Source organism: Dendropsophus ebraccatus, chromosome 9 (genome assembly GCF_027789765.1).
Source record: "Dendropsophus ebraccatus isolate aDenEbr1 chromosome 9, aDenEbr1.pat, whole genome shotgun sequence".
NCBI lineage: Eukaryota > Metazoa > Chordata > Amphibia > Anura > Hylidae > Dendropsophus > Dendropsophus ebraccatus.
In genome coordinates, this window is record NC_091462.1 from 93,084,858 (window position 1) to 93,112,391 (window position 27,534).

Here is a 27,534-nt window from a genome sequence, read left to right on the forward strand (position 1 = left end):
AATGCACCTCTCATATAGAGGGTCCCTGAGCAGGGAATACCTCAGTGGGACAAGCAGGGCACGATATGGGCCCTAAAAGACAAGTTGTTTGCACAGTTTATGGCCCTAACCCTCATGGACTAGGGCAGTGAAGTGTATTGTGGTAGGGAAGCCAACTCTTTTTTTGGAGCCCATCTGAAGATTCACCAGCTCCCCGGAGGGCCAGTCCAGTGTTGTTCCATATTCTGTGTTTAGACATACAGTGGTGCCTTGGATTACGAGCATAATTTGTTCCGGGACCGTGCTTGTAATGCAAGCCCCAGCCTGAAGTGGATCTGCTATGATTTGGAAGGTGAGGGAGACTTCCTAGGTCAGAGTACAGTGCTGTAGACCCCGCTATGCAGACCCTGCCCCTCCCCCACTGCCCCTCCCACCCTGTACAGGGAGCTCTTAAACCAAGTCACAATTTTGAAAAACTGTGAGCTCTTCTTCGAAATGCTCTTAAACCAAGGTACCACTGCATTATAAATGATAATGTGGCAGAGTGACTTGTGCTGGATACATCTACAGGAATACCAACAAATACAGACACAGCCAGGAGTCAGGAACATTGGCTATTGGATAAACCATTTATTTAGTAATTTAGAAGTAGAGTTTTCCTAGGAGCCGCGTTGTTGTGGCCAGTTGTAGTGTCAGCTCTTATAGTTCTTCTTTCATTTGCTTTTCATGTTCTTCATTTGATGATTCCCCCGATGAAAATGTTTCCTGAAGAGAACAGGTAAAAAGAAAAAAACATACAAATATTTTATTGTAGGTTATATGGTTGTTGGCTGATACTGTAATAGCCAAAGTCATTATAATATAATATATATATAATATAGTGTTGTCAATGGCCAATGGAATACAGGAGTATATTGGTAACTGGGGTCTTTATTGTATAGGTTGTAAGTTCAATGAAGGAAAGAAGAACCTTGGATTATATTGACAGAAATCACAGAGAGCAGCCTGGAACATGACTTGGGATTTTTAACATGGGTAGCTATTTTAGGCTGGGCCCACACTGCGTATGACACTGGCCGTTCTGTGGCCGGTCTCAGTAAAGTTAAACCGGCAGTGCCGGCCGGATGAATTTAATTTCTGTTGAATTGGGATGAGGGCATCCGTGTGCGCCCACATCCCAATTCACCATAGCACACAATGGAGAGTGCGGTCGGAGCCACACTCTCCATTGTGTGAACTGACAGCACTGTGCGTCCGCAATACTGTACTATGTGTATACACTCACGTGTACACTATATATGTCTATTTATTTTTTTTCTGATTCATATGGAATCAACCAGTCAAAAATGGGTTCCATCCATAATTGATAGTTTTCCTCCATTGCATTCAGGCCCTCTGTTTCTGCTGTACAGCTGCTCTAATAAGAACGGGCGATGAGAGCAAACATTTCCATCCGGACATTGCTTCCCACCATGGGCCATGGCTAGTATGTATCTCACAAAATGAATGTAGCAGTCACTATTTATAGATACAGAGAGATAATTTACCTCTTCTTTCATCTGTGAAGATCTCAGCTCATCCTCCAAGAATTCTGTAAATGCTTCAATAGTCTTCTCCCCAGTATATCTAATAGACTTCATTAAAAGAAAGCTGATATTAATATGAAGTCACTAATATAAAAGAGCAAGGTACATTGACATGCTAAAATGTTTTGGATGAGGATTATCCTTATGCCAATGTAGGGACTTAAAAGTAATGAAATCATATATATATAGGAACTCCAATATAAAGTGAAAATCTAAAGGTTTTTTATTCACCCATCAATGTGTAACGTTTCGATCTCTCATTGAGATCTTTTTCAAGCAGCAATATCTGATGGCACTTATAACACTTTGTATATGTATGAATTGGTGCTTGACACTTTATTGATGACAATGGGAGGGGTTTCTATGGTAAATACCAGCCATTGTATCACTGATATTGCTGCTTGAAAAAGATTTTTTTTTTTTTTTCATTAAAAAAATGTTCATATGTTGAAAAAAAAAAGAGCTTGTCCAGGAAAGCTGTATGCAGGAGAGTGGGTGAAAAAAAAACAAGTACTTTTTTTTCCCTAATTGAAGCAAAGTGTCTTATTGTTTCTTACTATGCTGTATTTTGTGGGTGAGTTGGCAAGTACCTTGGTATCTGATCCAGCAGGGAAGAACCGAAAAAAAGGGTAGCGATCCAACATAATCAGCTGAATATCATTGGCTGTGCAGTCTATTTTAGCAATTGTCACATTAGTGTTATTTTGGTACCGTTTTCCTAATTCTTTCCATACAGGTAAAAGTTCTTTGCATGGTTTGGACCAGGGAGCGTCTGCAAAACAATAGGATTATTTTTTGATGAGATCAATTATTTGCAATAAATAATAAGTGAAATAGAATGTTATGCTGATGACTTAGATACATGGACCCTAAGTAATTTCTATTAAAGCGACTGTGTACTTACAATCTGACACCCCCAAACCACTTGTACCTTCGGATAGCTGCTTTTAATCTAAGATCTGTCCAGGGGTCCGTTCGGCAGGGGATGCAGTTATTGTCATAAAAACAACTTTTAATCCTGCAGCGCTGTGTCTAACGGCCGGGGCTTACATTTGTGTATGCATTAGGCTGGCACACCCTCTCCGTCCCTCCTCCCCATCCTCCTCCTCATTAGGAATGCTCCAGGCAGATTGCTCCCTATTCCCCACCTGTTTGTATAATGAACATGGGCTGGATCGTTAATACACCTGTGCAAAGCTCAAACAGCAGTAAATGTTCCTGTATCATTCCTAATGATGAGGAGGGTGGGGAGGAAGGACAGAGAGGTGGTGCCAGCCTAATGCATATACAAATGTAAGCCCCGGCCGTTAGACACAACGCTGCAGGATTAAAAGTTGTTTTTAGGACAATAACTGCATCACCTGCTGAACGGACCCCAGGACAGATCTTGGATTAAAAGCAGCTATCTGAAGGTATAAGTGGTTTGGGGGGGACAGATTGTGGGTACAGAGTCGCTTTAGGGAGGAACCTATTCCTAATTTTAAAAAAATGAACCATCAGTACAACCAACCCATTCTAGAATGGCGAGTAGGATGTCATGGGGAAGTTATTCTTCAGAGATATCTGTCCCCTGGCCTCACCATCTCAGGAAATGGTTTAGTTTGTGAGGTGAATGATAAATGAGATCACTTCATACTTACAGAACATGACAAATGCATTGGTTGATTTATTGAAAGCAACTTTATTGAAGTTTTTCCCGACCAGTACTTTTACTGGATGTTTGTCCCAGTCCTTCGGGATGTCTTCACTGTCTCTTTGGGGCTGAGTTCAAAAATAAAAATTTGAATGGTCATCAGTGGTTGGGATATTCTCTAAAGGGTGCGCTGACAAATACTATGGCATACTGTTGGCAGGCTTAATGGACTGAACGTACTGACTATGCTCAGTCTATTTCTGTATCACAGGGTTTAGAGGAGGAGTAGACTGAACTTTTTGGTCCCACAAAAGAAAAAGAAGAAAAAGACTGTACTTCAATATAATTTTTGGTCGATTGTTGCGAAAACATTCCTACGCTTGTAATATTAAAGAATACACTGCACAGTCAGCTTTACATGCTACAACACATGAATCCTAAAAAATCAACCATATGCCAAAACATTAAAATCATACTGACCCCTGTGATTGTAATCAGAAATGAACCATGGAGAATTAAAGTAAGGCAGCCTGGTGGAGTCAGTGTATGTGATACTCCGGGCAATAGCAGTAATAGCAGAGATAAGTGAAGTTACAATGGGAACCAAGCAAAGTGCTTAATTCTTATTTCAATTCTGCTCATCAGGCTGCCGGCTTTTAAGTTTGCTCCGCTCCGTGCCGCTCCTCCTCGGGTGCTAGGGAAAAGCTAAATCCAGTCCTAGGAAACTTTTCCTAGTTTCCCAGGATTGGATACATCGATCTTTTCCCAGCACCCGGGGAGGATCGGCACAGAGCGGTGCAGACTTCAAAGCCCGCAGCCTGATGAGCAGAATGCAGTGCTTTGCTTGTTTCCTACAGTAAATTTGCTTATTTCTAGCGGTAGCCTCCTTTTACATAATTATGATCACAATAACGTAAAGGGGGGCCCACAGGAGTACATAGAAATTCCAGTGGCATGACTTTCCAAATTGTTCCTTAAACCAGTACCAGGGGTATCAATCTCTTCTCAAGAGCCAACCAAGGTAGCTTGCACCAAAGAACTGTTGTCTCCCAGCCTATCCTACTGTGTAGCTGCACCGAAAACTTAGTATGGGAGTTGCTCTATGAATCCGCAGCTTCTCGTGGCCGCTACAGCGCTCTTCTTGATGGACTCCTGAATACCCTTTCTGCAAGCATAATATTCTGTGCAACACATGAGTACAGCCCAAGCTATAGAGTGGCAAACAGTCCATGTCATTTTACAAAAAGGGTGTAATCTCTTAAAATGTAATGTGTATTCGCTAGTACCCACCCCAAAACTGCCAGTGCCGTTTTGTACACTTCATCATGCCATGTCTGGTTCGTGGGTCAACCTTTCTCCTGGGGCTGATATTTTGGCAAAAACAAGTTTTATTCTGGTGGTGTGGTGAGGCAGGGAGTCAATGAGGCGGAGCCTAGAGCATCTTTTGATGTTATGGTGGATTAGTGTATGTGAAGCAGTGTTGCCTAGGCATTATAAAGTTGACCATTATTATAGAGCCTCCTAGGCATTACCTTAGCTTTTCCATCCAAGTACCTTTGGCAGAAGCTTCTGATGTTTTCAGTGGTGACATCATCAGCTGGCATTCTGTATTTCGTATCACTTGTTAAGTTTAGAATACGAACTGCTGGGGTATCCACCTCTTTGATACGGAAATATTCAAAGATCCGACCATTACGGCTTTCATCGGTGTCAACCAGCACAAATACAATCTAGTGAATGAATAAGAGTAAAGCGTTAATGGAGTAAAGCCTAAGGGCCCTATTCCACTGGATGATTATTGTTCGCATAATCGTTAACGATTAACGATCTCAAACGACCGCTATTGCGAAAGATCTGAAAACGTTCACTCATTTCCATGGAACGATAATAGTTACTTATGATGGTATTTATGATCGTTTTTCTTCGCTATTTCTTCGCTATTGCGTTCGTATCTACTGCGAACGACCGAACGACGTCTTACTCAATGCAAACGTTTTGTGAACGAGCAACGATAAAAATAGGTCCAGGTTTTATAAAGCGATCAACAATTTCTCGTTCGGTCGTTAGTCGTTAACTGCATTTCAACCGAACGATTATCGTTTAGATTCGAACGATTTAACGATAATCTGAACGATAATTGTCCGGTGGAATAGGGGCCCTTAATAGCTTCATGGTAATGCGTTTAGCCTGCTGCAAGGTTTTATATTTGATAAGGTTGTGGTACCCAACTTGTGTGTGACGGCATTTTAAGCAAAGAAAAATATGTGAATGGAAGACATACTAGTACTTCCTAAAATTACAGGTCAAACATCTGAGGCTGTAATAGTGATGACAATATGCAAGTACTGACATAAATCTGAGTGCATTAGGTCAATGATAATTCTTATAACATTCACTACTATGCTGATATAAAGCTTTGCAATACAGACCTTTCCCCTGAACTCCAGAGCAGCAGATTCATAACTTTCATACATTGTACTAAACTGCTCTGATGTTTTTGATGCAAAAAGAAGGATGTGATTGTAGATGGGGACATCAAATATAGTCACAGATGTCTGGAGAATACAAAACAATAATTGATGCATTAGTGAAATCTTCATAAATACAGGATATGATTTATTAAATGACCAAAAACAACAAAAACAAAAAAAATTTCATACTAAAGCCATCCTGATTGCAAGTCTACTCAGACGTACTGACAGCACCATAGATCCCTATGGTGAATATCCAGTCAGGCTGGAACTTGCAGCCATAATACGGATATAGAAATTTGCCCATATTAAACTCATGAGAAACTGGTCTATTAGTGGTACTGCCATTAAAAAAAAAACACGTCAGTTTTTTGACGTTTGACACGTCAGTGAAACATTTAAAAAGTTAAATCACCTAGACAGAACCATTTATCCACTCATACTCAGCTCTGCTGCACACACATTATATACACACACACACAAGTCTGCTATACGCAGCTCTCTTGCACCCATATACACAGCTCAGTTGCATATACACCCAGCTCCGCTACATACACAGCCATGCAAAAACATAAAAATTAATTTTCATACAAAGTAAAAAGGAACCTTCTAGAGAGTTAGGAAGTTGCTCTGTAACTCCTCCCGGAACGGGACTGATGACATGCTGCAACCATCATGGATGGTCCTGCAACTATGTAGCACTTGAAACTTGGGAGCAAGTATGTTTTCCCTGGGGAACCTTCTGTTGTTGTAAGCTGGATGCAATGTGCACATTGCATCCAGCTTCCTCTCCTGCTTGGCACCAATCACGCAGATCAGTGCCCACCAGGAAGAGGGAAGAGAACTGTGCAGCTACTTTTTAGCAAGATATTTTCTTGATAAAAAAGTGTATCTTATAACAGTAAAAATATGGTATATGATACCTGACTCACCTCAAGATTATACTCTGTTACCACATCCATGACATAGGTCCGTATTAGTCGAACTAGATCTACACTGCTCTCAATCTCTTCTTCTGATATCAAATAGTGGACTGGTTTATCCTTTAACAGAAATGAACAAAGAATATATATGTGTATATTACATTGCTGCCATCACTTAAAGGGGTATTTTCATCTCAACTAACATAGTTAATCTTGTAGGGCCTGACAGGTACTATAAATATTTTGAATATACATACATTTAACAAACATGCTTCCTTCCCCTAATCTGCTGCTCTTTTCCTTGTATTGTTGACAACTCATTGTCTAGGCTACCGACCACCACTGCGCTGTAAAAGCAGTGGTCTGGCTTAACGAGCCCAACATGTTTAACTAAATCAGCAGAGATGTTAATATTCCCTCAAGGTGCATATGTTTAGATGGGTTGGAATTGCTTTATGCAGCAATTTCCCGACAAAAGGAAATGCACTAGACAAATCACCACCGAAGTGTATAGATTTGGTGTGGATTTTCCTATGCATTCAAGCACCTGATGTTAAAAAAAAGCGGTATAGTCACCCCACTGTGGTTTACTGTTTTTCAAAGAGCTATAGATGGAATTTTCTTCTTATTTTCTCATAATTTCAAGAGCTGGGGAAATTTTTGAAAACCCCTATTTTAAAAAAATTTCTGCTGCTGCTCCATTGGGAGCACTCAGTAGACTGCTGAGTTATTAAAGCAAATGTACCATCAGGTACATCGCTTTAAGATTTTTGCATCAGACTGGCACCGGTGTGGGGGCGCTTTTTCTGTAGTCCTTTTTTTTTTTAACTGTGGCCTGGTTCCTGCGTATGGCTGCAGTCTATTCCCAGGCACTGGACCGGCCTGAAGCGCTGGAGGTGGACCCGCCCGCCCCCAGTGGAATGTTTTGCCCTCCCCTCTGTGATGCTGCTCCATTAAAATCAATGAAGCAGCGTCACAGAGGGGAGAGGTTTTGTCGCAATGGGGGCGGCGGGCCTACCTCCAGTGCTTCAGGCCGGGCCAGTGCCTGGGAATAGACCACCGCCGTGCGCTTTTCAATAAAGTACTGCAGCACTGGCATCACCGCAGTGGCACCAGTCTATTGATTTAAAGATCTTACAGCGCTATACCATCAGGTACATCCACTTTTTAAGCAGTATGCAGTGAGCTGCCCTACTGGCACATATGGAGGGTCAAGCTCTTACTATTAGAAAGAAATTGATCAACAATTGAGCATTTTGTATAGTTAGAGTTAGAGATGAGCATGACTTTAGTATGCTTAAGTCTGATTGTCTGCATTTGATTGCTGGTGGCTGAAGAAGTTGGAAGCAGCCCTAGGGATTCATAGATACAGCCATAATGTTTTCTTGGCCCCCTAGGGCTGCCTCCCTTTGTCAGCCACCGGTATTTAAATGTTGAGCAATCCAACTTGAGCATGCTAGAGTCGTGCTTATCTCTAAGGGCCAGTTCACACTGAGGAAACACAGCGCAATTCCACGGCAGAGCTCTCCACCGCGCCCATTGTCCTGCTTTGAGCGAATAGGAGAGCGCGCGCTCGTCCGCTTCCTCTCCTCTCAAAGAATGAACATGTTCATTCTTTGAGCGGAGAGGAGAGAAAACAGGCGAGCGAGCGCTCTCCCATTCGCTCAAAGCAGGACACTGAGCACGGCGGGATTCCGCGGTGGAGAGCTCTGCCACGGAAATTCGCTGTGTTTCCTCAGTGTGAACTGGCCCTAACAGTTAAATAATAAATAAGCAGTTAGCTCTTGCTAACATTTGGTTATTAGGAATCTGTTTATGCCTTATATATGCCATAAACTCCAGCATTATCTTACCCTTCTGTATACTGTGGCCATATTCTGTGTTATCCCAACATGTAGCAGAACATCTTCATTGGTTACAAGACCGAATGGAAACTCTGGAACATCTCCTGCCGCTTCTGAGAAGTGTTCTGCAAACCTGCTGCCTGGATCCTGCAGCCGGAGATGGCAGAAAAAAAGATATTATAAGCATCTCACAATGGTTTTATCCCTATAAGAATCAGGACATAAGGGAGAAATATGGGACCTTGTTACCAAAAACATATTACTATGAAACTCTGTTCACACTAATGGAATAGTATGGAATATATATCTCCTTACCCAGGGCCATATTTACCAGTAGGCACCCATGGTCTGGTGCCTAGGGAAGCACCTTGGGGGGGGGGGGGGCAGCACCAGGGAGCAGGAGGAAGGAACCAACTTTTTTTTTTTTGTTTTAATTTTTTTAGTCTCCCATCTCCTGTTCAGACCTGCCAGTATAGCGGTATGGCGGTGTTAAATGTGACGCCTGAAGCTATTACCTACCAATCCTGTGGTGAGAATTCCCTCAGACAATATGCATACGGCTCTAATCTTTGATTCAATGTGGAACTTTGTTTATGTTAAGCAGTTAAAAACTACGAAAAACGCGATTCAGACAATTTTTCTACATGTAGAGAAATGCATGTGGCGGAAACCACCCTCCCCCATGCTCCCCAAGATGGGGCGTCTTCAGGTTTAGTCCCTAGGGCAGCAGCAGCTGGTAATACGGCCCTGTCCTTACCTTTATAAACCCAACCACAGAGACTTTATCTGACTGAATGAAGGACTCATATTGGTCTGTGGTGTTTATTAACATTGAACTGGGCCCCATTCTTCTGTTTATCCATGTCACAAAGGCAGTGGCCGTTCTCACCCCTAGGATTGAAAGAAAAACAACTTTATGAGAAAAGTCTCCTCTATACGGATATGTGGTATAATCTGCTTTATTATACCTAGACAGTAAACAACCTCCTGTCCTAAACGCCCCCTTTTGCTGCAGGCTATATGTACAGTTACTGCCATACCTTTGCAGTCAGTCGGGTTCTTCCTATCACTGTTGACAAAAAGTTTAAAAGTTGGAAATTCCGTAATTTGAAATTCTTTCCCGAGATCCTTTTCCTGAGTGATGTCAACTTGACCAAACCTTACATCTGTGGTTTCTTGTTTGAGGTGTGTTGCAGCAATGGAGAACTCTTCCTTAACTGTCTGGGAAGGTGCCGATAGAGCGACATCTAGAATAGATAGAAAACGTATTTTTCTCTCCAGCAGGATTACTGAATTACTGAGCCCATCTCCATACTTCCATACTGCAAGTACCTGTCACTAAAAATTACTTTTGACGTGTCATCAGGCATATCATAAGTTATTGACAGCAGCGGGCCACACTGCTGAGACCTGCTGTGATCAGGAGATAAAGCCAAGGAGAGAGCATGGTGGCAGCAGCATAATGACTAATTCTGACAATGTAAGTGTATGAGGCTACATTGTCTGGATTAGTGAGCGACCAGGGAGTGGATGGTACAGCTGCCATGCTCTTTCCCCGGCTATATCTCCTGATCTCAGCAGAGAGACGTTGCAATCAATAACTTTTGAGATGCCTGATGACATGTCAAGTTATTTTTAACTATGTAGGGGGGGGGGGGGCCTGGTGCAGTAGCCATCCTCTTATCAGGGACAGGAGAATGTATTCCCAGGACACTCTCTGACATAGTAACTTTCAGAACAGATTCTCTTTTATATTTTTTGTTTGACCAAATGCCCTTACTTGATGTGCTTATCTTTGAGACTACATATTCACCAACTTGTCATGTATGCATACGTAGATACTTCTGCCTTTGACCTGATTTAGCATTATAAGCATCTATATAGCATTCTATGCTTATATAGGGGTTATCTGGCAATGCAACAGAATAGCTATAAGGTTGCAAGTATGTAAAAAAACAATAAAGAAGCTATACTTACCTCTCTGCGCACCCCAGGTGTGTCTGATCCCTCCTCCACTTCTAAAACGGACTTGTCTCAGGCATGACAGTTCGCTCAGTCAACCACTGGCTGTTGCAGGACAGCACAACCATATACTGGCAATCCTATAGCTGTTAGTTTGCATAGTCGGATAACCCCTTTAACTTTATGTTGGAATGTCAGTAAATAATATAGTAGGACCTCTGTATTCTCTGTTTCATTGCACTGCAGCTGAGCACAATATAGTAAACGTTCATAATCCAACCATTGACATTATTGTACATCACACTGGGGTCACCTGAAGAAGATGATCTTTCTGACCTATGATCAATAGTAGCCTAAGGCCTAAGGCGATAGTCTAAATTAAGGTGATCTGCAACATTCGTAATGTCCGCAAAAATATGGATTCTATAGACTTCTATTGGCTAATTGTTCCGTAATTACGGTCCGCACCAGGACATGTTCGATTTCTTTTCTGAACAGATTGCAGATCTGGGAAACTATAGACAGTGTGAATAGCCCAATAGAAATCAATGGACTCTAAATTTGTCCATAACTGAGAATCCGCAATTATGGACAAATTTACGGAATGTGCGAATAAGGCCTTATACTAAATCACAATACCAGCAACATTCACCTCACTTCATCTCATCACATAGGCATTGTTTCATAGTGTCTTCCACTATCCGCAGTTAAAGGCATCCACACAGGGGCCTTCTAGCCTATCCCAGCAGACATGGGGTCTTATTACATATAAATATTGTGTATGTAATGTATATATGTATACCAACAAGGCGTAAAATAATTGTAAAAAAATAAAACTATGATAATTTGGCGAGCAGACACGCAGTTAGTCAATGCGCAGACATAAGGTCTAGGATAGACAAAGAAGAAAGATGAAAGCATTATAAGTTCACATTGTTAACTGAAATCTTATCACACAACCAAGTAATGAAGTGAACCTTGGCAAATATTGGTATGATAAGCATTATAAGCTGCACGTGGAAGGATATGATTTGTTCAGGACATTATGAATAAATACACAAATCACAATGATCGTAACATAACTTTTTGTGAATTACAGCTAATACAGCTAATTTAAGACAATCCCTTTCCATTCTGTCTTACTAGGAAGTCATGTTGGATGTGGTTCCTCCACTTAAAGGGGTACTCTAATCTCAAAAAGTTGGCCTCTATCCACAGTGTGAGGGGCCTAACTACTATATGGGAGCACTGCGAGTTACCCAACTACTATTTAGGGTAGTGTGGGGAGCCTAACTACTATATGAGGACATTGTGAGCGGCGTAACTACTATATGGGGGTAGTATGGGGGATTTAACTACTATATGGGGACGGTTTGAGGAGCCTAATTACTATATGGGGCAGTGTGAGGGGCATAACTACTATATGGGGGCAGTGTGTGGGGTGTAACTACTATATGAGGGCAGTATAGGGGACCGAACTACTATATGGGGACAGTTTGAGGAGCCTAATTACTATATGGGGCAGTGTGAGGGGCATAACTACTATATGGGGGCAGTGTGTGGGGTGTAACTACTATATGAGGGCAGTATAGGGGACCTAACTACTATATGGGGCAGTTCGAGGAGCCTAATTACTATATGGGGGCAGTGTGAGGAGCAAAACTACTATATGGGGGTAGTATAGGGGACCTAACTACTATATGGGGAGACTATGAGGGACCTATTATATGGGGGCAGTGGGGAGGGGGGTAACTATATAGGGGAGGGGGCAGGTCCAAATTTTTGCTGGGGCCCATGGGTGTCAAGTTTCATCGCTGTATTAGGGAACTGAATTATATGCAGCTTAATTAGAATAGAACTGCAGTACCAGGAGCAGCTCAAAGACAAGAGTGGCACTGTTTCTAGAAAACAAAACCTTTCCTAGTCTTTTACAATCCCTTTAACATAACCAGCAGAAATTTCCACAACTGCCCTACAGGCATCAGCAGCAGAATACAGGCGGTCTTTGTGGTAGTCTGCATTCTGTTTACCTACATACAAAGCAGCAATAAGAAATCATATTTTTAAGCTAGTAAAAAAACAACAACCATGATAACAACATTATAATATAATATATATAATAGGAATTCTTTGTGATACATTTGCTCAGGGTAGGATTATACTGTGCCCTTCTCTCGGGTTATAGTGACGCATGTATGATATAGTAACCCCACTGTACTTACAGAACTTCACTAACAGGTATTTGTTTTCTTTCAGGGCACGAGCAAAGTTGGAGCTTGTGAGGACAAGGACATTGTGATCCTCCTTGATTCTGGGTGCTTTGTGTTTCTTTGAATTAGGTCCAATTCCTGATTTTTCATCTTGGGCAATACCAAGCGCCACAATGGAGGCCAAAGACAGTGTAAGGAGCAGGATATTCATGGTGTTTGGATTCGGGGAGGAGAAGATGAACGAGTATCCATATGTTCCTCTATCCTTCTGTTATACTTCTCTTACCAGCAGAACAAATGGCAGTTTCACACGTCACATTAACTGATAGAAGAAATGCCAAGAAAAGTTGCCAAATTTACTTAAGATACCGGCTCGCACTCTGGAAGCCTGTGTAACTCGGATATATTATGGATTTGAGCTTCTTATATAGTAAAAGGTTATTAAAGGGGTTTACTGGGACTATTTTATCTGATTGGTGGGGAGAGAGAAGCAGACAGCTCCGTACATTGTGTAGTGGCCATGCTGGGTTACTGCAGCTCAGCTCCCATAGATCATTACTTATGAGAGTGCTGGTACCCAAGAGGATTACACTTTCTTTGTAAGAGTGCCAATGGCTGAGAGGGTTACATCTTTCCAAACTGCATCAGGTATTTCTTATTCAGTGGCTGAGAGGGTTATACCACAATTTAATGCACCCTGCAGCTTTAGGCACTACAGAGTATCAAGGAGGACTACAAGTGTCAGGAATCCTGCAAGCTGCCAGATGGTGCCAAGCAAATCCCTTTTGTAAAGCTAAAAAAGACTGTGATTGTCCACCTTTACCCAGAACATAGGCGAATGAAGATTGGGACCCCCATCATATATGCCAGTGGGGAATAAAGCAAAAAAGCAGAGCTCCTCATAGAATAATACGGCCACCAGTATGACATTCACAGTGGGGGACAAATAGCACCGCTCAAGTTATAGGGTTGTAGAATCCAGAGCCACAATACCCAACAGCAGTCAATGTGTGGTGCAGCAGTCTTCATACAGGTCCTAGTCCGAATTCCCAGTAGGGCTCGGTGGTACAGTGATAGTACATGGTGCAAAATATAACCCGGAGATTGTGCTCCGTATAGCAAGAGTCTAAAATACTCACAGACAACCTTTTGAAAGAGTAGTTAAAAAAAAAAAATCTTTCAAATCAACTTGTGGCAGAAGGTGCCAGAAATTTATAATTTACGTTTGTTATGCTGGGTTTACACGGAACGATTATCGTGCAAATTTGCACGATAACGATCGAATTCGAACGATAATCGTACGTGTAAACGCAGCAAACGATCGCACGATGAGCAAGAAATCGTTCATTTTGATCTTTTAACTTGTTCTTAAATCGTCGTTCGTCGTTCGCAAAAAATTTGTCACGCAAAAGTCCCGCCGCCCTCCGCCCAAAGTCCGGCCCCCCGCTCGCAGCCCGTCCCTCCGCTCATCCGCAGCCCCCTGCGCCGGCTCGATCGCCACCCCCGCCGCTCCAATCGCCACCCCCGCTCCGATCGCCACCCCCCGCGTGCCCGCCACCGCCGCCAGTCCGATCGCCCCCGCCGCCCCGGCCAAGAACATATGTTACCTGCTCCGCGTCGCAGGTCTTCAAAATCCCCGGCTCCCCTCTTCAGCGCATTGATTGGCTGAAGAGGTGAGCCAGGAATTTCAAACAGCTCCTCTTCAGCCAATCACTGCTGCCGTGCATTGATTGGCTGAAGAGGGGAGCCGGGAATTTCAAACGGCTCCCCTTCAGCCAATCAGTGCTGAAGAGGAGCACTGATTGGCTGAAGAGGACATCGTTTGAAATTCCCGGCTCATCTCTTCAGCCAATCAATGCGCTGAAGAGGGGAGTCGGGGATTTGAAGACCTGCTACGTGGAGCAGGTAACGTATGCACGTGGCCGGGGCGGCGGTGGTGATCGGAGCGGCGGCGGGGGTGGTGATCGGAGTGGCGGGGGCGGTGATCGGAGCGGCGGGGTGGCGATCGGGGCGGTGCAGGGGGCTGCGGTTGAGCGGGGGGGCAGGCTGCGGGCGGGCTGGGCTGCGGGCGCGCGATCGCAAAACGATTTTTCCATACGATATATCGTACCGTCTAAACGCTGATCGGTATAAAAAAAAAATCGTTACTTCGAAATCGTTAATCGTGCGATCGGCCCAATTATCGCTCCGTGTTAACTTAGTATTAGTCTTTCATTAATTATCAGCTGCTGTATGTTTTCTTTCCAGTCTGGAGAGCAGAAGAGATTTTCTATGGGGATTTGCTCCTGCTCTGGCCAGTTCCTGACATGGGTAGAGGTGGCAGCAGAGAGCACTGTGTCAGACTGGAGAGAACACACCACTTCCTGCAGGACATACAGCAGCTGATAAGTACTGGAAGACTTGAGACTTTTTAATAGAAGTAAATTACAAATCTCTGGCACTTTCTAGCACCTGTTGATTTAATAGAATTTTCTTTATATATAATATAAGTCCAAAATAATGAAACTGGAGAGATTAAAAAACACCGGGGGCGCACGTAGGGTGTTACTGCAAACTGGACATTCAAATAGAAATAATGGCTTTGGAGCCACTCCCCTGGGGTGGTCGTGCTATGAGCCCGACACCGCCGATCGCATAATCAAATAACGAGCCTCTTGCAGCCAGTCTTCGAGCCGGGAGATCCTGGTGGAGAATCAAAGAAAGGTTATGCCAGCTGGAGGTACAACCGTGCAGAAAGATCCGTGACTTTAAATGATGCTGACGGCATCAGATAAACATCACTCCTTCAATGATGGGAGTAGTAGTACTTGATGTAAAATCAAAGCTTGATGTAAAATTAAAGTTTTATTGCAGGAATTACATGTTTCAAGGCACAGCCTCTTCATCAGATTCGCATGGTAATGGGATGTACACTCTGGACATTTATGCGTTAAAAAAACGGGAAAACACTGTTTGAATTGCCTGGGAATCACTCTCATAGGTCATTTGCATAAACACTTAAAACATGAATTCCAGTGTAAGAAATAATAAAATTATTAAATTACAACATCAATGAGTCTGTGTCGTGATTAAAAAGTGATAAATAGTAATGATAATGTGTGTGATTAAAAAGAACAGCATTTTTTTTTTTAAATTTAGCTGCAGTTAACATTTTCCGGCGTATAAGGTGAACTCCTGAAAATCTTCTTAAAAGTCAGGGGTCGTCTTATACGCCCAGTCGCCTTCTACGCCGGAAAATACGTTAACTACAATTCCAGGCCGGCATCAACTAAAAAGCTCCCCAGAATAATTGGAACGTCCTACATAGTGATCCTATACTAAAAGACCTTATTCCATCCAGACCTACATGTGTCTTTCCAAAAAATAAAAATTGTATCATTACTTCAATTCTGCGGAACCAAGAAAAAAATAATAAAAATGGGGCAAGTTTCCCTCCTGTTCTGAGTCTTTACATGTGGGACTAGTAGATGCAAGTGTTGTCCCAATATTACACACAACATCTCTACTATAGCTATAGAAGGGGAAGAAGAACCATTTCCTTGTACAAATCATTTTAAATGTAATCCCAGTTTTATTATTTCTTCATTAGAATGTCCATGCGGCCTGCGATATATTGGACGCACGATAAATTATATGCAGCAATGGCTTAATAAGCACAGCTATAATAGTGTTTATAGGTTTATGGAACATAGTGTCTCTAGGCACTGTGCACAATACCATGGTGGTGATGTTATATTATTTTGTGTTACCCCACTGGAACAAATCCTGAGAGACTCATATAGAGACCCCTGTAGGAAAGAAATGTGCTGGAGATTTAGGAGGAACACTTTAGGGGCGTAAATCATGATACAAATCTATACCTGCTCTGAGCAGATGTACAGTAGATTGTGCCACAATGCCTGCACCAGGCATTTACTAAGATGCTTTACTAAAAGGAGTATGGTTCTTATTAAAGGAGAAGTCCAGTGAAAATTTTTATCAAAGTATTGCATATAATACTTTAATAAAAAATTTTCACTGGACTTTAAATCTGGCCAGAAAAAGGGAGTGAGGCTTTATTGGAGACTTGCGTACGAGTATGCCAGTCTTGATAAATGTCCAGGGGGTTTAATTGAGGTCCTTGAAAATGTTTTTTTTTTAACAGATTCCTTACATCATTAAGAAATATGTACAATTTTTTATTCTATATGTTACAAATATATGATTATAAAATATAGATTAGAGCGTTTTTCTCCCCATAGGCAGCAACATAATGGTATTTAGAAACTGCTTATAAGTTTAGTGTATTATCTATATGTATGAAAGGGCTTTAGGATAGAAATAGATAGAATGAAATTTGTTGTTCATTTTATTGTTACTCATTCTAGAATTTACTGATGTCCTCATTGTGTGGGTTCTGTGTTCCCGAGGGGGTGGGGTGGGGGGCGGCTGGTGCATGCGAGGTTGCGTGCCAGTCTGGAGCGTCCGAAACTGTTCTTGGGACTAACAGGTGCACTGACATGTGTTCCAGTCTGGGGCGCAGTGAACTTCCGGATACAGTTTGCATTCTGGCGGTCCAGCGCAGCCCCGTCACTCCAAGAAGCGGTTGAGCGGTGTTCCCAGAGCTGATGATCATGTTCCTTCATGTGTCAGTCATTTTGTTGGTTTAATGTATGTATATATGTACTTTGAATACACTAATGGTTATGGCTTGTCTAGTCCTGCCTACCTGGCAGGGACTGGGATAAAGAATAAAAAGAAAACTGTTCCCAACGCTCAGTTTGCAGCTGATCCAGCGTCACTACATTGTACTGGAAGTGATATGATGACCTCCCATACATTGTACTGGAAGTGATATGATGACCTCCCATACATTGTACTGGAAGTGATATGATGACCTCCCATACATTGTACTGGAAGTGATATGATGACCTCCCATACATTGTACTGGAAGTGATATGATGACCTCCCATACATTGTACTGGAAGTGATATGATGACCTCCCATACATTGTACTGGAAGTGATATGATGACCTCCCATACATTGTACTGGAAGTGATATGATGACCTCCCATACATTGAACACATGGTGGTGCCTCCAATCCTTGTCCTCGGGGGTCAGCAGGAAGAGACCACTGAGGCCAGGGATTGGCTGCAGGGTCACATGGAGGACTATTTACTTTCCCTCAACCCCAGAAACTTGTGGACTACTGAATGACAGCTTTTTACTATCCCTGCCTCCCCGATGGCTGTATATACAGTACACTGATCTCAATGGGTGCCATATATAAAGCTTCCTGCCTTGCAGTTATTGGCTGGTAGGTGCAGGAGCTGATGGGCCTTATTACATACATGTCCCCATTGGCCTAGCTACCATGTGTTAACGGCTGGGAGGGGAAAGTGTGTGTCAAGGGTGAGAGGGAGAGGAGAATATACCCTGCCCCAATCACCCCCAGCTGCCCTCCTGCCCCAGTCATTCCCAGCTGCCCCCCTTCCCAGTCACCCCAAGCTGCCACCCTGCAACAGTCACCCCCACCTGCCCGTTACCCCGATCTGCCCCTTTGCCAAAGTCAACTCCAGCTGCCCCCCTGCCCCAGTCACCCCCTACTTGCCTCAGTAACCATCAATGGCCCCCCTGCCCCAGTCACCCCCCACCTGCTCCAGTTGCACCCATGAATCCTAGCTACACCCCTACATGTAACATGGCTACAAATATTCTCATCAATGAATAGAAAGTTCTAATAAATCACATCAGGGGCTGCAGCTCTGAACCTGGAGATTTATTAATAATATAAGGAGAATAATAAGCGTCTCCTTCATGGCCGGCTGAGGTGATATCTTATCTGTTGTGGCTTGGTGTAGGAAGCCATGACTTTATCCATGGAGATTTTGTCTCCATGTCTCTCCCCTATGTGTTTCACAAAGCGGAGGAAGACTCAGCAGCCGATGGCTATAATTCTAAGTAGGATAAGAAGCCATTTCTTCAGAGATGATAGGAAGTTGTCAGTACAATCCCCACTCATAGCGCAAGCTCGGTCTTATTTGGCTTCATTAAAAAATCTACCAGGATACCAGGGGCGGCTTTGGGTGTTGAATGGTTCAGCTCTGGCATAGTAGTAGGAGAAGAAGAGGTCCCTTCAACCAGTCAGCGTAGTGCGTCATATGGTCGGGGAGTATCCCCTCTGTATGTCCTCATGGGGTTTACATACACACTGATGCGTCTGTTAGGTGCAGGTTCTTCCATCATCTTGGTTAGTAAGACAGGAACGGCCATGATGTCTTCCTGGTAAGCGGCCTCCCCTCCACAGGACCGCTGAGGAACAGGAACAGAAGGACAATGAGTCTCAACATGCTGAAAACTTGGAAAGAATGATAAAATTTGACCAATCCTCAAGGTGTACTACAACAAAATGGAGAATTTAATAAAATGAAATAAACAAACAATAATATATCATAAAAACAATAAAATTGGATTTGATTAATCTATTTATAAAATAACCACTGGGCCCAGGGTGATCCTATCTGGTGGTTTAAGTCACCCGTAAAAAACAATGATAGTGACAATAACAATAAATCAATGTTGTATAACACAGTGGTACATCTGATGTTTCAACAGAGAAACGTTGGATCTAAAGATCGTGATGGTCTCTTTTGTTATTTAGAGCAAAGTATTTTCAAAAGACAAATGTCATCATCATAGAGAGTTGCTTTTTACTGGATAAATGTGTATATATATACATATATATATATATGTATGGAAAAGGAGATCATTGGTGTCAGACACCGCTCACCGATTCCCAGGTCTGGATGATATCAGGTCAATGTGTTGCGCAGCCGGTCTAAAAGGTTCTTTGTGACCTGTAGTACGTCTGGACCTGCAGTCGATTGAATAGCTTTTAATGCGCTAGTGGTTGCTTCATTCACCATACAGCATGCGGTTCTCAGCAAGTTACCATAATTATCATGCGTTTGTTGGCAAGTTGTCATATGCAGCATACAAATCTTGGCAGGTTACCATACACAGCATGTGATTGCCAGCGGCACAGTGCTGATCTCAAAGCCAGGGCCGCTTTGGGAGATGGAGCCGCAATAGATATGGTGTTCCCTCTGCTGTGTGGATATCAGCATTGATCCTTGCTGTAGCTACTGAGGAAGAGGCCCAGGCTTGCCTTGAAATGTGTTTAGCACAATATCATATACCATTCCAGGCACAACTGGAGTTTAATCCAAAAATTATTTGAATCCAGAACCACCTACCCAAGATCGGTCATTGCAGTGCTTTGATTGACAGGGGATCTCCTGCGTAGTGGTCTTGCACATGGACTCAGTTTGGCTTTTACCTTCCAACAGCAAGGATCAATGCTGATATCCACACAGCAGAGGGAACACCATATCTATTGCGGCTCCATCTCCCAAAGCGGCCCTGGCTTTGAGATCAGCACGGTGCCGCTGGCAATCACATGCTGTGTATGGTAACCTGCCAAGATTTGTATGCTGCATATGACAACTTGCCAACAAGCGCATGACAATTATGGTAACTTGCTGAGAACCGCATGCTGTATGGTGAATGAAGCAACCACTAGCGCATTAAAAGCTATTCAATCGACTGCAGGTCCAGACGTACTACAGGTCACAAAGAACCTTTTAGACCGGCTGCGCAACACATTGACCTGATATCATCCAGACCTGGGAATCGGTGAGCGGTGTCTGACACCAATGATCTCCTTTTCCATACATATATATATATATATATGTATATATATATATATATATATATATATACACAGGGCCGATTCTAGGTTCTATGCTGCCTGAGGCGAAAATTGAAACTGCGCCCCTTCCCCCGCAAACACAACTATATACCAGCAGTGAACATTGCATATATAACTACATACCAACAGTGCATACAGAACTATATAACAGAAGTGCATACACTAAGGGTATGTTCACACTGAGTAAAACAGGTGGAATTCCGCGGTGGAACTCTCCGCCGCAGGATCCCGCCTGTCTCACTGTCCCATAGCCCATCTATGGGAGAGCGTGCGCTCCTCCGCAGCCGCCGCTCTCCGCTCGAAGAAGTAACATGATACTTCTTTGAGCGGAGAGCGGCGGCTGCAGAGGAGCATGTATAAGTGCCAGTCTTAATGGTGGTGACATATGGGGAGCCAAGTGTTAGAGACCCCCAAATAGTATAGGCCTCAGACTGCCTAATACTGCCAGCTTCAGACCCTCAATAATACTGTTAGCCTCAGAGACCACCTTACCCATATCATCATACTACTCCCCCCTTCATCCTCCTTCCCCCTCCACCATCATACTACTCCCCCCTTCATCCTCCTCCCCCCTTCATCCTCCTGCCCTATCATCATACTACTACCCCCACCTTTATCCTCCAGACCCTCTATCATCATACTACTCCCCCCTTCATCCTCCTGCCCTATCATCATACTACTACCCCCACCTTTATCCTCCAGACCCTCCATCATCATACTACTACCCCCACCTTTATCCTCCAGACCCTCCATCATCATACTACGACCCACTTTATCATCCTCCTGCCCTTCCATCATCATAGTACTACCCCTCTCATCCTCCTGCCCTTCCATCATCAAACTACAACCCCTCTCATCCTCCTTCCTCCTCCATCCTCATAGTACTACCCCTCTCATCCTCCTGTCCCTCCATCATCATACTACTACCCCTCTCATCCTTCTGCCCTTTCATCATCATAGTACAACCCCTCTCATCCTTCCGCCCTTTCATCATCATACAACTACCCCTCTCATCCTCCTGCCCTTCCATCATCATACTACAACTACCCCTCTCATCCTCCTGCCCTTCCATCATCATAGTATAACCCCTCTCATCCTCCTGTCCCTCCATCATCATACTACAACTACCCCTCTCATCCTCCTGCCCTTCCATCATCATACTACAACTACCCCTCTCATCCTCCTGCCCCTCCATCATCATAGTATAACCCCTCTCATCCTTCTGCCCTTTCATCATCATAGTACTACCCCTCTCATCCTCCTGCCCTTCCATCATCATAGTACTACCCCTCTCATCCTCCTGCCCTTCCATCATCATACTACTACCCCTCTCATCCTTCTGCCCTTCCATCATCATAGTATAACCCCTCTCATCCTCCTGCCCTTCCATCATCATACTAAAACTACCCCTCATATCCTTCGGCCCTTCCATCATCATAGTATAACCCCTCTCATCCTTCTGCCCTTTCATCATCATAGTATAACCCCTCTCATCCTTCCGCCCTTTCATCATCATACTACAACTACTCCTCTCATCCTTCTGCCCTTTCATCATCATACTACTACCCCTCTCATCCTCCTGCCCTTCCATCATCATACTACTACCCCTCTCATCCTTCTGCCCTTCCATCATCATACTACTTCTCCCTTCATCCTCCTCCTGTGCCTTGATCATCATACCACTAGCCCCTTCATCTGTATTTAAAACAAAAAAAGACCATACTCACCTCACCAGTATGGACCCTCTAGTCTTCCAGGGACTCCTCTCCCGCTCTGCATGGGTGACATCACTCGCGCTCGGCAGGGGGCGGGGCTTCCCGCGGCAGGGGGCGGAGCTTCCCGGGACATGGTTTTGCCGGGGCTGTCTCGTCAGAATCAGGACAGTCCCGGCAAAACCTGAGGGCCCCCACCTGCTCCCCTCCTCACCATCCACCGCTTCTCCTTTCCCTCGGTGACAGGAGAAGACGCCACACAGGCCCCTCCCCCAGGCCAGGTCACAGCGCCATACACGCTCTCTGTTGTACAGCATTGTGACCTGGCCTGGGGGAGGGGCCTGTCACCCAGCGGATGCCGTACAGGAGAGAGGATTATAGTGTGAGTGGGGGCGTCTTCTCCTGTCACCGAGGGCCACGAGTCTGACGGCAGTGCATCCCTAGAAGCTGCAGAGCTGCAGCTTCTAGGGATGCGGAAAGGGGGACACCTGAGCGGGCGGCGGGAGTCAGATGACAGGGCAGAAGTTGCCGCCCCTAAAGGGACCCCAGAATGTGCCGCCTGAGGCGGAATACTCATTCCGCCTCATGGCAGAAGCGGCCCTGTATATACACATTTATCCAGTAAAAAGCAACTCTCTATGATGATGACATTTGTCTTTTGAAAATACATTGCTCTAAATAACAAAAGAGACCATCACGATCTTTATATCCAACGTTTCTCTGTTGAAACATCAGATGTACCACTGTGTTATACAACATTGATTTATTGTTATTGTCACTATCATTGTTTTTTACGGGTGACTTAAACCACCAGATAGGATCACCCTGGGCCCAGTGGTTATTTTATAAATAGATTAATCAAATCCAATTTTATTGTTTTTATGATATATTATTGTTTGTTTATTTTATTTTATTAAATTCTCCATTTTGTTGTAGTACACCTTGAGGATCGGTCAAATTTTATCATTCTTTCCATTTTTTACATTCATCCCTCGGTACAGGGCAGACCATTGACCTCAGATGCATTACTGTTTAGTGAGCTCCACTACCCCCCCCCCCCCCTCTTTTCACATGCAGAAAACTTGAACTGGATGAAATCCAAGGTTCTGGTCTGCAGGCTGTGATCGGTATAATAGTGAAGATGCTGGACACTGTTTCTCTCAAAGAGGCAGCGAACAACTGAGAAGATTCCAGTGTAACTTCACTATAGTAATTCTTGCTGCCTGTGACATCACCTACTATGACATCATCTACTATGACATCACCTGCCATTCGCTTACAATGGTTACAAAACAACCAAAATGACCAATGTACATAAATAGGTAAGGAAACAGTTACCAGCTACTTACACATCTGTAAATGGGCGCTGTTATTAACAACAACTTTGTATATCTGGACAGAGGCCTCACCATCCAACATGTCTGTAATCCACTTATGTTTTCTGTGTGTAACTGAAAGTTATAACTTTGGCCACTAGGTGTCGCTGTTTCTGACCCTATGCCTGCTATTAAGGCTGGGTTCTCACTGCATTTTTGCCATCCATTTTTTACGGGAAACCAATGAAAATATTGATGCATTTGTGTGCATCCGTTTTGATCAGTTTTTCCATTGACTTCTATTATAAGAAAAATGGATGAAAACACATCCGTTTTTTTAACGTACACAAAAATACGTTTGCGTGTTAATCCCTTTTTTTTTTTTTTTATAATGGAAGTCAATGGAAAAATGGAACAAAACAGATGCACACTAATGCATCTGTTTTCCATCCATTTCTCTGTTTCAAAAACGGATGTAAAAACAGATTGCAAAAACGCAGTGTGAATCCAGCCTAATACATGTTTGTTTAGGACAACTGCTAATGCATTATTTTACCATGATTTTCTAAAAAAATTTAAGTTTTCATTTGGAAAATCGACCCTAAATTTTGGCTATTTTACTGTCGTATTTGCGGTATAATGATGCCATTGTTGTCATGATTTTGCAGTAAATTTAGAAAGATTGAGACAAAAATAACATTATTTTACCTCAAATACGAAAGTCATGGTAACACGACGCCAATTTTACAGCATATTTTGCCTTGTGTTGTGTTATTTTACCACAAAATTCACAATTGCCTTAAAATAATTCATGAAGGGAAACATGACTGGACCAATAGAGAGAATGAACCGGAGGTCCTCTCCCGGCTCTGTGTCACGTAATGAGTCAGGTTCCTAATGTAAGTCTATGGAGAGCAACTCTTTCCCTGACATAGAGCGGGGAGCAGACCACACTGCAGCACGGTCTTCTCCTGTTTCGTTCTCATGATTGGTAGTAGGGATGGTCCGAACCCGCCGAGGTTCAGGTTCGGATGAACCCGAACGCTCGGCATCGTATTCCCGCTGTCTGCCCGCTCTATGCAGCGGGCGGATACAGCGGGAGGACCGCCTGGAAAACTGGGATACAGCCTATGGCTATGGCTGTATCCCAGTTTTCCAGGCTGTCCTCCCGCTGGATCCGCCCGCTGCACAGAGCGGGCAGACAGCAGGAATCATTACCGAGGGTTCGGGTTTGTACGAACCTGAACCGAACTCGGTTCGGACCATCCCTAATTGGTAGTTTGAGATTCAGATCCGGGCTGATCAAAACTTTTGACGTGTCTATGGTATAAACAGGAAAGTGCAACAGCAACCTGCAACTTACCGCACATACTCCCTCCAGCATACACATTGTTTGATCAAACAGAATGTGCCATCTCACCACGCCAAGGTGCCTCCAGAGAGACGGTACTACTCTTACTATTACATCGCTTGGGCTCACATTAGGCCTCCAAACTGGGCATGAAGGATCCAACTAATCTCTGTTTAAAACCCCCATAGGAGATGGGTGGAGTGCTGGTGCTGGTGCACGCTGATGTGGCTTAAATACAGAGAAAAACAGGAAACAGCAACCTACAAGTGCCAGGACTTACCGCACATACTCACTCCAGCATGGTATGGTGAGATTCTGTTTGATCAAATAGTTTGCTAAGAACCTCATTTTTAAAAAACATTTTTCAAACTGTTTTTTTTCCTGTGTAAGCTGGAGGAAGTATATACGGTAAGTCCTGGCACTTGCAGGTTGCTGTCGCACTTTGCTGTTTTTGTCTAAATTGTATCCATCAAAGCGTGTAGACTCCATGTGAGCTGAGGTGTTGGGGTGCTGGCCAATTTCTGTATTTTGTGTTACATGTCTCTATGACATGTAAAAAGTTTTTCCAAATGACAGGGACACTTTAAAATCTGCCCAACTAATCTTCTATAAGAAGTCTACAGCTGGGCTCACTGCACTGTGATTGACAGCACAGGAGAGCACAGAGCTCTGAATGTCCCTCCCCAACTTCCTTTATTTCATCCAAGCCTTGCAGATGTCATAGACAAATATGTATTGACAACAATGAGAGGAGCAGAAACAGCGACACCTAGTGTCCAATATCATAATGTTTAATAAAGTGAATTACACCTGTGTTGGATATTGAGGCCTCTTTCAGAATATGCAAAGTTGTTGTTAATGACAATGTCCCATTTTACTGTTTGCTCTTTGTGTGTGTGATTATAACCTTTCCTACTAATATAAAGCCAACATATCTATTAATGTAACCCCTTATACTACAAAATACTGATATCTTTATTCTAAGACAAATCCCCTCAGATCAGTTCTCTGCAGGTGACTATGAGACAGTGGTAAACTACACAACCACTTTATTTTCCTTCCAGGAAGAAAAACAAGTTATTAAAGGAAAAGAAGCGTGGTGGCTGGAAAGGAGCACATTAGATGTGACTGTCTCTTAAGGCTGAGAATATAAGGAGCGTGGACTAAATAACAATGTGACAGAAAAGACATCAGAAAAAAACTGAAATTGGCGGCACTCTAATGCCTCTGTTCATACTGCAGGCTGCACACTGCATGAGGCTAAAGTACAGACAAAAAAACAAAACAAAAAGTGCAACAGCACTAGGCCCACTGGTGGCATCGTGTCACACGCTGAAGTGTAGGGGACTGGACTTCTCAATATACATATAGAATGGCCGCCTAATGGGAAACTGTGCACAATGGTCAAGATGGATGTAACCACTAAACCCCACAGTGACCTGAGCCGTACACAGGCTGAGCAGGCAGGAAAGTATTGGGAGATGTGTAATAATAATTACTAATAACAATCACTTATTGTCCTTAAATAAAACTAATAATAAAATAGTAATTATATGGGGAAACTATTCCTATAGGAGGGGGCTGTAACTTTATCCTAAATGTAATTTATTTGGTTTCAGCAACATTATCACATATCAGTATAAACCGTATAAACCGCAGCCGAGCGCAGAGACCAAGATTTATTCTCCCTAACAGAGATTCATCTTCCTGCCAATGGCCGACTGTTCATTATGTGATAATAACGGGAAAAGAAAGATGGTCCTACTGTTCCCCCAATCTCCTCTAATAACTATTTCTAATGGGTGTCAGGTTTATTTCCCTGATATCACATTATATGGTCACTACAACCTTTTGTACAGGGAAAATGTTTAAATAAAGATTATTGAAAAAACAAACAATGGCATCTTGATGACATATACAGGAGACTTCAGACCATTGTTAGGAGTTGGAGTGTAAGTATGCGTATCCATGGGCTCCTGGTATTTTGTTGTTTATTTGCATTTTTAATCAATTTTCTCCATATAATGTTTCATTTTCTCACAAACATAGGCGGATTTTGCGACATTTTGCGGATTTTGAGATGGAGGAAGAGACGAACATCGTCTACTTGGATATGGACCAGCCCCTAGAGGACATGGACTTTCCAGTAGTGTATCGGCGATATGTAAGTCACAATGTACCATCCAATACAGGGTTAGGAAAGGAAAGGACTGACTAGGTGGTCAACAGGGTGGGATTTATATGTACAGGACACAATACACAGGGGATTAGAGCAGATAGGATACACTGTGGGGTGTTTGTATAGAGATGGGGCTGTGTACATTGTGGGGGGTCCTGTACCTGTAGAAACTCCTCCCTGATCACATGATGGGACATATTCCCCATGTTCAGCCATTTCCAACTGTCACTCTGGCATCTCCCTGCAGGGGGCGGGGCTTAGTTGGGCCATGATAACTGCTGGGTGGTGGGTGGGGTCTATGGCCGGGCTCATGCGCTGTGTGTGCTATGTGATCTCCACCACCTCTGCTGACATAGGAAGGAATATATTCCTATAAGGTGGAGATATAGAGGGAAATCACAGAGCAAACATAAGCCATGGGCCGGGCCTAACACTTATCCAGATGTCCCTGCAGTGATCACTGGATCAGGATCTGCTGTGTGATCTGTCATGTTACATAAATATATATATATATACAGTATATAGTACAATGCACAGTGATTTGTTATCAGGTCTCACATACACTTACTGGCCAATAGCTGCTATACTGTAGAGCCCAGTGTAAGGCTAGGCTGACA

General features: G+C 43.4%; 2 protein-coding genes across 6 annotated transcripts in view; one reads left to right on the top strand and one right to left on the bottom strand.

Moving 5' to 3' along the window:
* Positions 1-580: 580 nt before the first annotated feature.
* Positions 581-27,170, bottom strand: PDILT (protein disulfide isomerase like, testis expressed). 2 transcript variants are annotated; one of them, XM_069983864.1, is made up of 11 exons: positions 27,079-27,170; positions 9,477-9,683; positions 9,194-9,327; positions 8,446-8,583; positions 6,602-6,712; positions 5,628-5,753; positions 4,731-4,928; positions 3,206-3,326; positions 2,156-2,337; positions 1,527-1,613; positions 581-744 (listed from the first exon to the last, which is right to left on the bottom strand). In XM_069983864.1, the coding sequence occupies exons 1-11, from the start codon at positions 27,131-27,133 to the stop codon at positions 679-681; spliced, it is 1,425 nt and encodes a 474-aa protein (XP_069839965.1). In that variant the 5' UTR covers positions 27,134-27,170; the 3' UTR covers positions 581-678. The 2 variants fall into 2 exon arrangements, with proteins under 2 accessions (XP_069839965.1, XP_069839964.1); XM_069983863.1 differs by lacking the exon at positions 27,079-27,170 and adding an exon at positions 12,621-12,901.
* Positions 26,634-27,534, top strand: part of LOC138801256 (uncharacterized) — a 28,136-nt gene continuing 27,235 nt past the window's right edge. For all 4 annotated transcript variants that reach the window (XM_069983865.1, XM_069983866.1, XM_069983869.1 and 1 more), the window contains exons 1-2: positions 26,634-26,690; positions 26,788-26,902. In XM_069983865.1, the coding sequence (XP_069839966.1) occupies positions 26,647-26,690; positions 26,788-26,902 (159 nt within the window). In that variant the 5' untranslated portion in view covers positions 26,634-26,646. The remainder of the gene's footprint in view (positions 26,691-26,787; positions 26,903-27,534) is intronic.

Excerpts from the sequence above, each read along its gene's own strand:
- PDILT (XM_069983863.1), bottom strand. The coding sequence starts at position 12,819 with ATGAATATCCTGCTCCTTACACTGTCTTTGGCCTCCATTGTGGCGCTT. Across the intron at positions 1,614-2,155 it reads CTGCTGGATCAGATACCAAG|TCTATTAGATATACTGGGGA; the intron begins GTACTTGCCAAC and ends CTTTTAATGAAG. Across the intron at positions 745-1,526 it reads CTTCACAGATGAAAGAAGAG|GAAACATTTTCATCGGGGGA; the intron begins GTAAATTATCTC and ends TGTTCTCTTCAG.